Source organism: Poeciliopsis prolifica, unplaced genomic scaffold (assembly GCF_027474105.1).
Source record: "Poeciliopsis prolifica strain line A6 unplaced genomic scaffold, Auburn_PproV2 SCAFFOLD001, whole genome shotgun sequence".
Classification (NCBI taxonomy): domain Eukaryota; kingdom Metazoa; phylum Chordata; class Actinopteri; order Cyprinodontiformes; family Poeciliidae; genus Poeciliopsis; species Poeciliopsis prolifica.
Genome location: NW_026562376.1, coordinates 5631157 through 5644569, shown reverse-complemented (window position 1 = coordinate 5644569; position 13413 = coordinate 5631157). Strand labels below are relative to the sequence as shown.

General features: G+C 35.8%; 1 protein-coding gene across 2 annotated transcripts; it reads right to left on the bottom strand.

The window, feature by feature from the left end:
• Positions 1–507: 507 nt before the first annotated feature.
• On the bottom strand, positions 508–13413 carry LOC129366821 (ubiquitin-conjugating enzyme E2 Q2-like). 2 transcript variants are annotated; one of them, XM_055040878.1, is made up of 13 exons: positions 13153–13413; positions 7286–7390; positions 6337–6459; positions 6200–6256; positions 5944–6096; positions 5164–5248; positions 5015–5075; positions 4834–4924; positions 4699–4757; positions 4568–4616; positions 4386–4481; positions 3012–3078; positions 508–2938 (listed from the first exon to the last, which is right to left on the bottom strand). In XM_055040878.1, exons 1-13 carry the CDS (start codon positions 13309–13311, stop codon positions 2907–2909), a joined length of 1137 nt encoding a protein of 378 aa, XP_054896853.1. In that variant the 5' UTR covers positions 13312–13413; the 3' UTR covers positions 508–2906. The 2 variants fall into 2 exon arrangements, with proteins under 2 accessions (XP_054896853.1, XP_054896862.1); XM_055040887.1 differs by having other exon boundaries at positions 5944–6093.

Here is a 13413-nt window from a genome sequence, read left to right as displayed (position 1 = left end):
AGTCTTTTTTTTGCCTAACTCATCTTTTGGCAATAAATAAATAAAATTAAAAATTTGATTTTTGGAAAAAACAAAGACTTTTAGGACAATATTGTATATTTAATGAAAACCACAACAAAATTTTTTAACATGGTTTAAAAAAATCTCAACTTAGTTTCTTTACTTTTGATATTTCATTCATTTATTTTTATATATTTTAATCTTGAGTATTACGGGTTTCAAAATATATAATCTAAGAGCTTTTAAAAATTTTTGAGCAATTTCTGGGGCTTGATGTTTTTGCTAATTAGTTTTTCCTTGTACATTTAAATACACAATTATAATTCTGTGGAAAAAAATGTTTACCCTCAAGTTTTCTACCTAAGATAATCTACCTTAACTTTTTTCATTCAGGCTAAAAAAAAAAGTAATGTATTGATGCTTGGCTATCTGGATATATGTACATTTCTATTTTTTTTTTTTAAATAAATGCAGTTCTAATTTTTAAAAACAGCAGAAAACATTGAATATTTTAAAATTCTTTATTCATAAACTTGATGCAAGTTTACAAATTGCTGTACATGGTCAAAATATCTTCAAATGGAAACTGAAAAATAAACAGATAGTGGGGCGAGCCAAAAGCAAGATTCAATCGTCTCTCTGTTGGTGATTCAAACAGATTCAAAATTCAACGACAATCCAGAGAAAACTGAGGTTTCCAAACAGTGATCACTTCCTGTCCGTCAGCGTCCTTTAACATCTCCTGTGATCAGCGTTTCGGCTTATTTTTTTTAGGAGGCATTTTACCAGATGAATGAAGACTTTGCAGCTAAAGTTGTTGGTAAAAATGCCAAAAAAATGTGAATTTCCTGGTGAAAAACTCTCCCCCAAACAAATGCAACAACAGAATATGGAGCGAGATTTTTTATTAATTTTTTTTATGCCTCCGACCTGATAATATGAACCTCGTATCTTCCTATAGCGATTCTCCAAGACCAGCTACGCAAACGAGCCGGAAACATTTGATTGCACACCAGAGCTGGGAGTAAACAAAGCAAATATTACAGTGGATATCGAAGAAGAGGTACGTCATGCTACAGAAAACCCCACGCTCCTTCCGTCAGCGTCTTCAACGTCGACTGAATTAAAGATGAAAATAGACGTTTTTCTAAAACATTTAGCTTCTTTTTGTTCAGCCAGAAAAACCAGATAACCCAAAGCAATTATGCACGAACCTTCGGGTGAGTCGCCGATTACCTGAGTTGCCTTTAAGACATACTTTTGCAGACAGTGTTAGCAAATAAACTGCAAAAGAAACATCAGATTGAGTTACAGTGTGTTACAGGAGGGTAAAATGTTTGAATTTCAAGATTTTTAGATTTGCGTCAGATTACCAATCTCCCTCTAATTGTAATGTATATAAAAAATACATTTTATGTAACATTCTGGAGACAAAAAGGGTTCTGGAAACAGGAAAGCTGAAAATAACTGACAAGGTGTGGCTATTAAACAGCAAACCAAGATGTTTTAACAGAAAAAGTAATAAAAGGTCCAGAAGAAACTGGTAACAAATGGTTCAGTTTTAGATTTTGCAAACTGCTTTTCATTTCTGAAAACATTTAGAGCGCTTGAAGTAAGTTTACTTTGAGTTTTTATGGTTCAATCTGGGCACAATCTGTTAGACTGTATAAAAGTCAACAGGCTCAAACAGCAATAAGAGCTAAAATATGTTTAAATTCAGGATAATTTGAGGTTTCTGTGATTAAATGTCAGATTGAAGCATTTAATGCCCACTTTCAGCTTTTACAAACAACAAATAAGTCAAACATCAACAGCAAACGTAAATAAAATGGGTTGTTTACTGTGAATATTTAAGTAAGAAATAATCTAGAATAGCTTATTTGGTGAATTAGGGACAAACTTTCTGTTTCTTTTTACTCTTCTGACTGCAGAAGAGTAAAAAGAAAGAGATAAAAATGTTTTGGTTAACTTCAAACTGAATTAAGAGTGGACTCATTTAATAGCCACACTTTGTTAGGGGGGAAAAACAAACAAAGATCTTCAGTTTTCCATACAGAGCTGATTCCAGCGCAAAGAAACAGATGTGAATGAAAATTTGCTGCCAAATCTGAGCTGAAAAATCGAAACGTCCAGCAGCACTTTGAGGGGCGAGAACAGAAACAAAGCAAGACGTAAAATATCTTCTCATCACATGTAATCTTCCTATTCGGGTGATCTTCGTTCAGAGACGCTGAAGCTTTTTTTTATTCTACACTTCATACATTTTGAAAAGTGGAGCCGTTCGTCTCGGCTTTAAGATCCGATTCCCAACATCTTTTATTGTCTAGGATGTTCAAATAACAACAACAACAAAAAGGTTTTCAAACAATGTCCAAAAACTATGAATGCATTTATGTACCTGTTAATTTCCAAAAGAAAAGAAAAACAAAAAAAAATTAAATCAAATCACAGTTAATTTAAAAACTGGTGCAATGAGGTGCCACTTCAAGAGCTTCGGTTTTGATCTTTTTTAAAAAAAAGAAAAATGTCATTTAGACAAGAGGGAAACTGACTGTGGGGCTCCACTGCGCCAAAGCAGCTAAAGAAAAAATATTTCCTCACATCTAAAGGGAGAAAAATCTTTTTTTTTTTCTCTCTCCTCCCCAAAACAAAAGAGAACATTTAGAAAACGGGACGAGCGATGCCCTCGCCTTCTCCTCCTCACTGAAGCTCCGAGGGAAGGAGAGAGGGGAACAAAACGAAACCAGAGTTTAGTTTTTCCAGGAGAATACTTATCAAATGAGGCAGCGAGATGGTTTCTGTGAGAAAAATGATATATTCCCAGTAAGTCAAAGAGGGAAAATATTTTGAATAAAACAAGTTGACCCAAAGTTGACGTGTTCCCAGTGCATAGTGGTGGCAGCTCCTTATCCGTCCTCTTTAGGTGGTGTGTACCAGCCTGGAGCAACAACCAAAGGAAAGATTGGATGTTTTGAAAAACTAATTAAGACTCTAATTTTTTTTTTACATACCGTTCTTTTCATGAATCTGCACCAGGGATTTGTACGACTGTTGTGCTCTGGCAAGATTGTACTGGTTCTAAAACACAAATGACAAAAGTTGAAACTCCTAAATGTTCATCCTGCTTTTGCCACATAATTGCAAAATGTTTTTTCTGTGGTAAACAAACTCAAATTAATGCATCAAATTAATTAGGAGGAAAAAATCAAACCACCATATTTTAGGCCTAGTCCAAACATAGCCGGCCAGCTGGGAAAACTAATATATTTTTATGCGTTTTGGCTTTTCATCCACATGGAAACTCTTTTTTTAAATCATCAAAAGGATTATTTATAAAAACTACAGCATTTATGGACAATAAATGAATGATGATATATATCGCGATAGAGACGGGATCAACAGCCAATACATCTGATAGAATATTCAATAATATCACCGGGCTTAGATCCAGAACCGCTCGGCATTCTGGGGGAAGTAGGCTTTAGAGGAAAGATTTCAGTTGCTCAACTTTTCATGGTGAGCTAAGCAAAGATGGTCGCTCTTTGGTTACCTGGCAACAGCCAGTTCAGTCATTTGCGCAGCAGCAGTTTCAGTTGCTTAAAAAGAAAACGTAGTGGCGTGACCTCCTGCTAGAGGTCACACCACCCGCTTGGCAGCATTTCAGATTTTAAAAACAAAACATCTAATTAGTAACTATCAATATGAACCAATAAGAAACGCTGATATTGTGATGCGTTTTCCAGCCATATTGTCCAGCTCTAATAAAAACTCCAAACAAAAGTGAAGATTTGAGGAAAATTAATTTTACATTTTAATACGCTGTAATTCAACCAATCTCTCTGTCCACACCCATGACAATGCTGACGCCAAGTTTGATTCCTGACTGGAAGCTGTGGTTGTTCTGGAAGCAACCTGATTGGCTGACATCACTTTTAGCTTTGGGCTACACTGCCCCCTATGGGTTTGGCATGTTTAAAACCCTCGGTGGCAGATTTCTGTGGGTTCATGTGGATGAAAGCATTTCTAAAACTCATCCTGTGTACGGTATTATTTTTTTAAACAATGTGGGTAAGATATAAGTTTTTACAAAGCCCAGGCTATGTTTGAATGAGGTTTTGAGTGTTTGGCTGCTGCTGGAGAAAAAACCGACCACATTTCCTCACTCCACTAATTTCTCCTGCTTCTCTCCAACCTGCATTATTTGCTGTTATTTGAACTCTTAGCTTTACAACTTCCTCTCCATAGAAGAGGTCTGGCGTTCTGCTGGGCTCTGGGTTTCTTTAAGAGACAACTAGGCATTGTTTGATAACTAAGTTTAAAGGTTTAAATCAACTTGAAGGTCTAAAACTTTGTTTTTAGGACAATGAATCATGATGAGACCATACCTTATTGGCTCCAAACTGCACTCTGGCTTTGCCTTTAACCAGAGTTGCATTTATCTGCATAATAACAGATTCTATTGAATAGGCACTGCTCCAGCCCTAAACACACACACATATAAATAAATGAATGCAGCTCTCTAATCACCAGAGATGAAATTTAGACACTAAGAGACTTGTGAACGTACCTGTTTTGTGAGAAGTTCCATGCACAACGCTCCTCCTCCTAGAACATAGCTGAAAACAAACATCATTCATGTTTTTAATTAATGAATAGTTTGTCAAGACATGAACAGTATAACTGCAACATTGAACTTACCCTCCAGAAAGCACAGGAGAGACAACCCGTACAAAAGGAGGGTCAAAAGGAAAATTATCCTGTCAGGTAGCAGAGAAAAGGTCAGTTTCCACTCTTCTCCCACTAAGAAAATACAAATGTTTCCTTCCGACTCACTTTATAAGAGAAATTGAGCAGAATGAAGTCCACTCCTTCCTTTTCTTTTAAAACCTGTAAGTCGCTATGCAATGGACTATCTGGATCTACCCTGAACAGAAGCACAAATCAGATGCAGCAGATTAGAGAAGCTTATCAGAGACACATCAGTTTAAAAAAACAAGCCAAAGGTTGAACTTACTTCCTTAACTTGACATGCCATTCATAAAGACTGTCATTGACTAGTTCGACTGAATAAATACCTGAGAAATTAGCAGGAAGAAAAATTAATTCACCTTCTTTAATGTGTTAGAATAAAAGCTACGGTGAGTGAATGATAGGCGTGTTTACCGGTCTTGTAGCTCTGCGACCTGTAGATCTCCCTGAGTTCCTTCATTAAGCGATCCGAGGCTTGAACCGAACCAGAAACGGCACCCTGCAATTTAATTAAGTAGATAATTGAAGGGCTTCAACATGGACAGATATGCAGTTCTTAGACATCAACTCCGGACAGGAGATCACCACGTCTTACTACAATCAGAGCTGCTATTAGAGGTGGGAAGAGCGCTCAAAAACTGTACTGAAGTAAGAGAAGAACCACTTCAAAATGGTTTTAGAACAAGCAATTACTCACTCAATCTGTTTGCTTAGCAACTGGCTGAGCAACTGGCACAGCAGCAGTTTAAGGTTTTTGGCACCGTGGAGTGAAAACTGTGGATAAAACTGGAAAATCCCACAACACCAGTATGCTAGGTTTTCATCTATTTTAAAATAATAAAAAAACCTCATCAATAATTATCGCTATCGACTGGTATGCAACGCTTGCATCATGATTAATTTTTCACCCATATTGTCCAGCCCTAAAAAAATCAGGTGAAAGATAAATTTCTTTCATTATAAAACTTTAACAGGTTAAAACATAATTATTCTCCATTCAGTGAAGTTACTCAAATTGGGTCGAGTATCCAGGAATTTTGCTCAAATAGGAGTAATGATAATTCATAATAAAATTACTTAAGTGAAGCGTAGAGAACATTTAAAAAAAAAATATTCAGGTAAATGTAACCGAGTACATTTAGCCAGTTTCTAGTTTTGTTCTGATAAAGTAACAATGACAGATGCGGATCTTACATTCAAGTGATCTTGTCTCTGATTTTTACGTATTTTTTCCAAGATGGCCAGGTTTTCTTTCTCTATTCCGTCATCTTCTGACTTTTTGCCCTCTGGTGGTTCCTCTTCTTTCATGTCGTAATGGTCCAGGTCTTGGTCCAGATCTATGTCCTGCTGCGACAGATTACAGCATTGGAAACCAAGTTAGAAAGTTAAAGTAACTGGGTAAGATGGTTAATTTCATAATGCGAATTTGATCAGAAGCATTTATAGGAACCTCTCCCATTTCCTCCTCCTCTTCCTCTTCAGACGTCACCTCATCTGTCGGCCCATGCTGTTGTGGAGTAAAATAATGCGACTTAAAGAACCAAATTTCTGATTTTGACAAACACGGCTCTCGTTTTCTGAGCCCACCTTGCGCTCTTGTGTAATCGGGCAAGCAGGTAGAGGCTGGTCCAGCATTTCCACATCTGGATGTTGTGGCAGATTGTAAAGCCGACAGAGATCACAAATAAGGCGCTTCAATTGCTGAAGAAGCTGGAAAGTGAAAAAATATAACGGGCTATTAATACATGGAAAATAACTTGAAATCAGTTTATTTATATAGCGCCAATTCACAACAAAGGTCGACTTAAGGGACTATATAAATAACCAGTGTGTAAATTGGGAGGATAAATAGCAAAATCTGTTAATAAGAACATTTCAAGATGCTATTAAAGGGGCAGTATTGTGGCCCACAGTGCCATTTTATGGCAGAATAAAGTAACTATGTTAACATCAGTTGTTATAAAAATGATGTATATCAAATATGACTTAAAAGAAATTTTACGTTGCAATGCAATGCCTTGAAATTAAACCTGTCTCTTTAGAAACTGTCTTCAGGAAGTTACCACATCTCCTCTATTAACCCTTTAACGTTTTCACCAGCGCTTCACTGAGAAGTAGCTCCTATAACGAGCTCAGCAGTTGGCAACCAGGCGCCAACTGCTGCTGGCTAGTCTGAAGGAGTTGAGTGGGGGGGATCGTGTGGGAGGAGTGCTCTGTAATGTGGAAACTCTGATGCTTGGAAACTGCAGTTCTGAGGAGGAGCTGCACCTCGAAGGCGGGGCTAGGTTCACCCAGGTGTTTTGCACAGGTAAATGGTTGCCATGGAGATCAAAGGATTTCTCAAACATGCATGAAAGAATCAGGGCAACAGGTATGTTTTTGATGAGGGAATAACTTCTAATGTAAATCAAAAAAGTAAATTTTAGCACCTCTCTAAGCTGTGTTAAGATCTTAGTACCTTAACACAGAATGAACGTGAACCAAACTGCAGATGAAAATGTGATATTCATTTTGCCTCTGATAGGAGGCAACGTACCAATGTGCTGCCTTTCCTAACATCCTCCAGGCGCTCCAAAACTTCAGCCAGGCTGGGATCATCAGAGTCAACAAACCATATCGGGGGCGTTGACGGGTATGATTCCTGTAAGAGGCAGTAAGGGACAAATTTAGAGACTGCTGGTCATTTCACCCCTTCATTAATGCAAATTTTACTATTTTGGCCGTTTCAGGTATGAAAAAGTCATCTGCTATCGAACGTTTCATGAAGGGATTGGGAATATTAATAGTTTAATCCTATTCTGTACGTTAAACATTGTTGGACAATAAATTGTTCCTGATGTTACTGTTTTAATATTGTTGCTTTAAGACCATTTTAAAACAATATAATGGAACTGAGATCACGATGCAAAAGCACATCATCAATAAATCTCAAACTCTAACAAACATTTAACACAGGAACTGGAAGAGATTTTAAATATCCCAAATAAATGAACAAAACAACAAAAACAACTAATAAAATTAATCATGAAGTCTCTGTAAACAAAATTGTTCGTCAAAAAAGGGCTAGTGGAAACCAAAACCCCAAACTGAAAAGTTGTATCATCCAGTTTAATGTATTTCTAATATTCTACATAAAAAGAACCTAAAAAAAAATGAAATTACAGTTTCTGTAATTTTTTTTTATCCAATTAAACATCATAGTAATGGATAGATTAATAATAATTATATATTTTACTTATAAAGACCTTTCTTGATACAAAATAAAATCAATTAATAGACGACAGTAAAAGAACAAAATAAACCAAATAGAAAGAGCAAAAAGCATCAGATAGAAAAAGCGGTAGATAGCAGCAGATTACTAAAATAATCATTAGTTGCATTCCTAGTTTAAATATCCTGGTAAATAAAGGATATCGACCACTTTTAATAAATTTGGATCATAATCTGTCCCATTTCCTTGGACAAGTCAGAGTCATAATATAAGGAAACAAAACATTTCATGTCTTCACTCTTAATTTTATCAAAATTAAACCCTCAGGGGTCGTTTTTGTTCTTTTTCACACTTAAAAATGAGAAAATTTTACTTCTGACTGCAAACAAAAACACAAATCATTGCCCAGTTGAGTCTCTGCATAGCTTAGCAGGACATTATGGTCGGCTATTATTGGGTTATTTATGCTAATGACGATAATGCCTGGGGATTTTTGACAATCTTAAAACACAAGAAAGTGAAGCTGGAGGATTATTAGCCATGAACATGGATATCAGACAGATATAAAATGGTGTATAAATTGTTTTATTTTGCTTTATTATTGGATTTTCTTTGAGGATTTTCTTCAAGCCAAAATTTTATTGGCTTGAAGTAAAGATGGTGACATTTACATAAAACTAGTCAAGGTTTATTTCAAACCAAATGTTCCAGCCCACGTAGCCGCCCACTGAACAAGAGGACTCAGCCTCGGTGTGATGCAGAGAAATAACACCTCCAGCATGAATGACAAGAGGCTCCAAAGCTGCAATTAGGTCTGTAGTTTCAGCAAACTTCTGTTTACGCTGGGCAAGAAAAATGTGAAGACGTCACCTTAAACACTGAAACGATGCTACGCTGGCTATAAACGATGTCGATTTATACGTCTAATCCAGATTAAATATAAATAGAGATAAAAGCTGCAGAGCTACAAGAGTTAAAAATAGACTCCGATCTGAAATATATCTTTTAACAAAGCTTCAAAGTTCTGTTATTTTTGAACAAAACATCAGAATGATGTGGAGAAACAACAACAGCTATGACTGTTCTGAGGTTTTATTTGTTCAACAGAGTTTCATCTTGAGTCAGCGACCTGAATGCTTTGTGTTCAACAGGAAACGATCGACACGTTCTTAAAAAGGGTAAGAATTGAAAACTCAAATGTTTCAAAGAGCTGATGAAATTAAACTGTTTTAACACTTTGGTGACCAAATACGTACTAAAACTGGCAAATCAAAACTACAAAATTCACTAAATTTAAACTTTTTCTTTTACATGTTCAATAATAAACATGTTTTTAGTGAAATCTGAATATCATTATAGATCCACAACATAAGAAGGGCATCAGACTGTTATCTTGTTAAAAGTAAAAACAAAGAATGTTTTCTTTCCTATTTTTTGCCTGTAATTGAGATTTTCTGCATTGGTAATGAATATGGGTATAAATATCAAAGGTTTTTGTTTTTTTCTTTTTGTGTTGACTTTGTTTAGTTTTATTTTTAATTTAATTCTCTTTTTTCTTTAGTTGATAAAGCAGCAAAAAAGGGGCTGGAACTGTTGCATTGAATTTTTTTATGCATCGTTTCATCAGTATTAAGTGTATTTATAGCTGTATATGTATAACTACAATTGTATATTGCCATTTATTTTTTCTGATTGGCTCAAATATTTTTAGAAAAATAAAAACTGACAATTCAAAGATTTTTGGGTCATGAATTGTTTTTGGTTTTGTTGGCAAAATTATTGCAGCGAGGACTTTTAAAAAAATTACTTAAAGGGCCACAGATGGCCCACAGACCACACTTTGGACATCCCTGTTTTTTTAAAATGACAAAATCACCTTAAATTGAATACTTCAGTCTGTAAGTTTTACAGCTTATATATTTCAGACAAGGCCTGTTAAATGATCAAATTACCTATGAAGACAATGTTGCACTTTGTTCAGCTTAGGCCATCATAAATGTAGAATTGAACACAAAAGACGTGTGCAACACCTGCAAGTTCAGAGCTTGATTTTGAAGTTGCTTTACAGTCTTGAGTAAAACTTATCATCTATTTAGTCTCACATCAAACATAAATTCAGCCCACGGTTTTTGCAATTACGCACACATTTGTTCTACGTCTATACATCTATGTGGTTTAAAGCGCTGTCTATGATCAACGGAAAAGGAAAACACAAGACTGAAATAGGTCACAACATGCCTCCTGTAACAAAAACGATTAAATTCAGTGAAAATAGCAGGAAGCTTTTAATAATTTGGGGGCTTGTCTCCATATTTTTGGTGACAATTTAATTTCCTGTAATTAGAGAAATAATAACAGCCTTCAGTGAGTCAGCCCCTTTTTTACAAACCCCCATGCATTAAGTACTCTTGCAGATTTGCCAAGCTGTAAATATGATGACAGTGTTATCAAGACTCAATTATTACAGAAAATATTAGAGTTGCATTTCTGTTTTATTACCCTCCTGTACATTTACTACATAAAGCATAAGAAAGGAGACATCTTAAACATTTTGCTGCTTGTTTGGGATCAAATAATGTCCGCAGACTGGTTGTATTTTTCTGGCTCAGAGTTAAAATAATGTGCAGGAGCACTTCTAACAGCATACCTAGAACCAATCTGAAGAAACAATCAGATCACTGAAGGTTTATAGATTGAGCACCTCAAATGATTGGGAAAAATCAGAGCATTTCAGCATGAACAGCCTTGAACCACATTAGGTTTGGACAATGCAGAGTACAGCTATTATCGTAATATCTCTGTGCAGAATCAACACTGTTAAGAAATGCTTGGGCTGCGATCTCACAATTAGGAAGCAACAAAGAACTTAATCAGAAAGAGATTGAAATCAGCTAATTTAACCTAAAACAAAACCAATATCAGTATTGATATTGGTTTTAAACACCCAGAATGGTTAATATGTAATAGCTTTTATGCATTTTATTCTGATGTTTTTGTATGATCTGTTCAGCCCTTTGGTCAGTTTTAATGTTGTATAAGTCTTGATAAATAAAATTGGCTTTATTTTTATCAGGTAATTTTAAATATAGACTCATTACTCTGTGTGCTAACACTAATAAATCTGATTATGCTAAATCTCAGAGTATTAGGAAACATTTCCAAGTGTCATTAAGATGTTTTGCTAGTCATTAGCCTATTTAATCCCAACTTTTTCCCAGACATTAAAATCAGATGCCGTTTATAGCCCTTTGAACTAATCAAGGGGAAATAATTTTAAAAATTGTTGAAAAAGTGTGTTTTATGATCAGTCACAATTGTTATGGTGCTTTTACTAAGATGAGCTAAAAGTACTTTTTCCTAATAGAAAAGATAATAAAAGGTGAACATAGTTTCTTTATTTGAATATATCCTTCTAGAGCATTACTTTAGTGCAACATTTGCTCTGTCAAGTTCAAATTTGACTATCTGTATATTCTAAACCAAGGTAAATTTGAGTGCTTGAGTGTTTATGTATGATTATATTGAACTTCAGTCAGTTGTAGTGTTATGTTATTCCATTAACATAAAGATAACATCTATAGTAGAAAACGGTTCACTCAGCGAACCCCTTTGTCTTCATACAAAATAAAGAGTATTCTTATCATCTGAAAAAGTTAAATGACTCTTTTTGTTTAAAAATCTAAAAACAGGAACACATTTAGATTTTGATGCTTTAGTCTCAGTTTTTCTATGCAGCAGTAAAGAGAAAATGTGGCTCCAAATTAGAAGAATTGGACAGTTCATAATTCAATATTTAGTTATGTCCTTTCTTTTCTAATTTAATTAATTTTCTTTTTTGTATTTCATTTGTTTAATAGCTTTTTAAACTCTACATTTTTTAATTATCTGGTACACAAAATGTGCTACACAAATAAATTTGCCAAATATAGTTTTATGCATCCAATTGTCTTAATTAAAAATAATAATAATTTCACTATATATATATATATATATATAGAGAGAGAGAGAGAGAGAGAGAGAGAGAGAGAGAGAGAGAGAGAGAGAGAGAGAGAGAGAGAGAGAGAGAGAGAGAGAGAGAGAGAGAGTTTTGTCCCCAACATATCCAATTGTTAACTATAGTAAGAAACTGATAGTTATGCAATTGTGCAAACATTTACCTCTGGGAGCTCCCAGCTAACCAAAGCTCCACCTTTTCCCTTCAATAGCCTGGTTATTTAACGAGCCCATTGTGCGCCAAAACCACAAAATTGAGATGCATCTACCTGTGATGCAAAAACAAGACTGTGTTCCCCCCAAAAACCGAGTGAATGCTGAACTGCGTGTGTGTATTTGTGCAGAGAAACAAGGATGTGGTCAGGATGTCAGAGAGCTTCTTCATCTGTGCTACCTGAAGCATACAAGAAAAACAACTGCTGTGACAACGGGGACATCCAGTTCTTACATCTGTCATCTGCACTTATGGGATTTTAAGCGCTTTCAGTTTGAAAATGACTAAAAACCAGAATAATATACGGGGAAATGGGATATAACTGGTGACGTGATATGGAGACACGTTCTTTGTGTCCTCAAATAAATACACCCAGAAAATAATTCACTAAACGTGTGTGTAGCATCTAATCGTTTCCATAAAATGTTAAGGCGTTAAAGTGACAGCCGTGCCAAAAAGTTGGCTAATAGGATCCGTCTATTTACTGGAAAGGTAGAAAACAACATTCCATTAAACCGCTTCTGGACGTTACGTCTGGTTACGACGTATTCGTTAAAAATGTTTTCCAAAACCCTCTTACAAGGAGAGAGGCTTTTGTAACCAAAGTAACCCGTTTATTAATCAAAGTAAATCAATTTCTATGAAAATAAAGTTGGAATGTGTTGTATTTGAGATGGTAACGCAGTTATTTTGGCTAACAGGCAAGCTAGCGTTACTTTCAGTTAAGATGCTAGCAAAATAGCTACCGCAGCGTCGTTACTACCAAACGTTTTGGCAGCATTTAAAAAGTGAATTCAACTATTTCACGGCATTATCTTCGTCTTACAACGCGTTGAATAATTTAGTTACATATCGCCAAATGTGAAAAAATAACTAAGTAAATAAAAAAGCGAACACTAAACTCGCAGTTTGTAAACACGGTTGGTTCGGAGGAGTGATTCGGTTTCAGATGATAGTCAGGTCGCTAGCCTGGCCTCAAACTCACCGTGATGTTGCAATGGATGATCAGCAGCTTCTCTCTTGTGACGTTGAATTGGCAACTTAGTTCGTCGGGTTTCCAGTCTATTATTCGAAACCGCTCGTGATTTGGGTCAAAAATCGACTCCAGAAACTTCAGCTCGGCCTTCAGCCCCGAAACCGACATCTTCTGTTCATCTCAAAGCACCAGGCCGCTGGCGGAGGGGAAGTCAGGGCGGAATGCGACCGCGCAGTGGAGTCGGTTCTTCGGGTCTCGCGTATTAGCGTG

Bases quoted from the DNA above. Each gene is read 5' to 3' on its own strand.
- LOC129366821 (XM_055040878.1), bottom strand. From the start codon at position 13,311: ATGTCGGTTTCGGGGCTGAAGGCCGAGCTGAAGTTTCTGGAGTCGATT. The intron at 6,460-7,285 runs GTACGTTGCCTC...TTCACTTTCCAG, and splicing joins TTAGGAAAGGCAGCACATTG to CTTCTTCAGCAATTGAAGCG. The intron at 5,249-5,943 runs GTAAGATCCGCA...ATTAAATTGCAG, and splicing joins AGAGACAAGATCACTTGAAT to GGTGCCGTTTCTGGTTCGGT.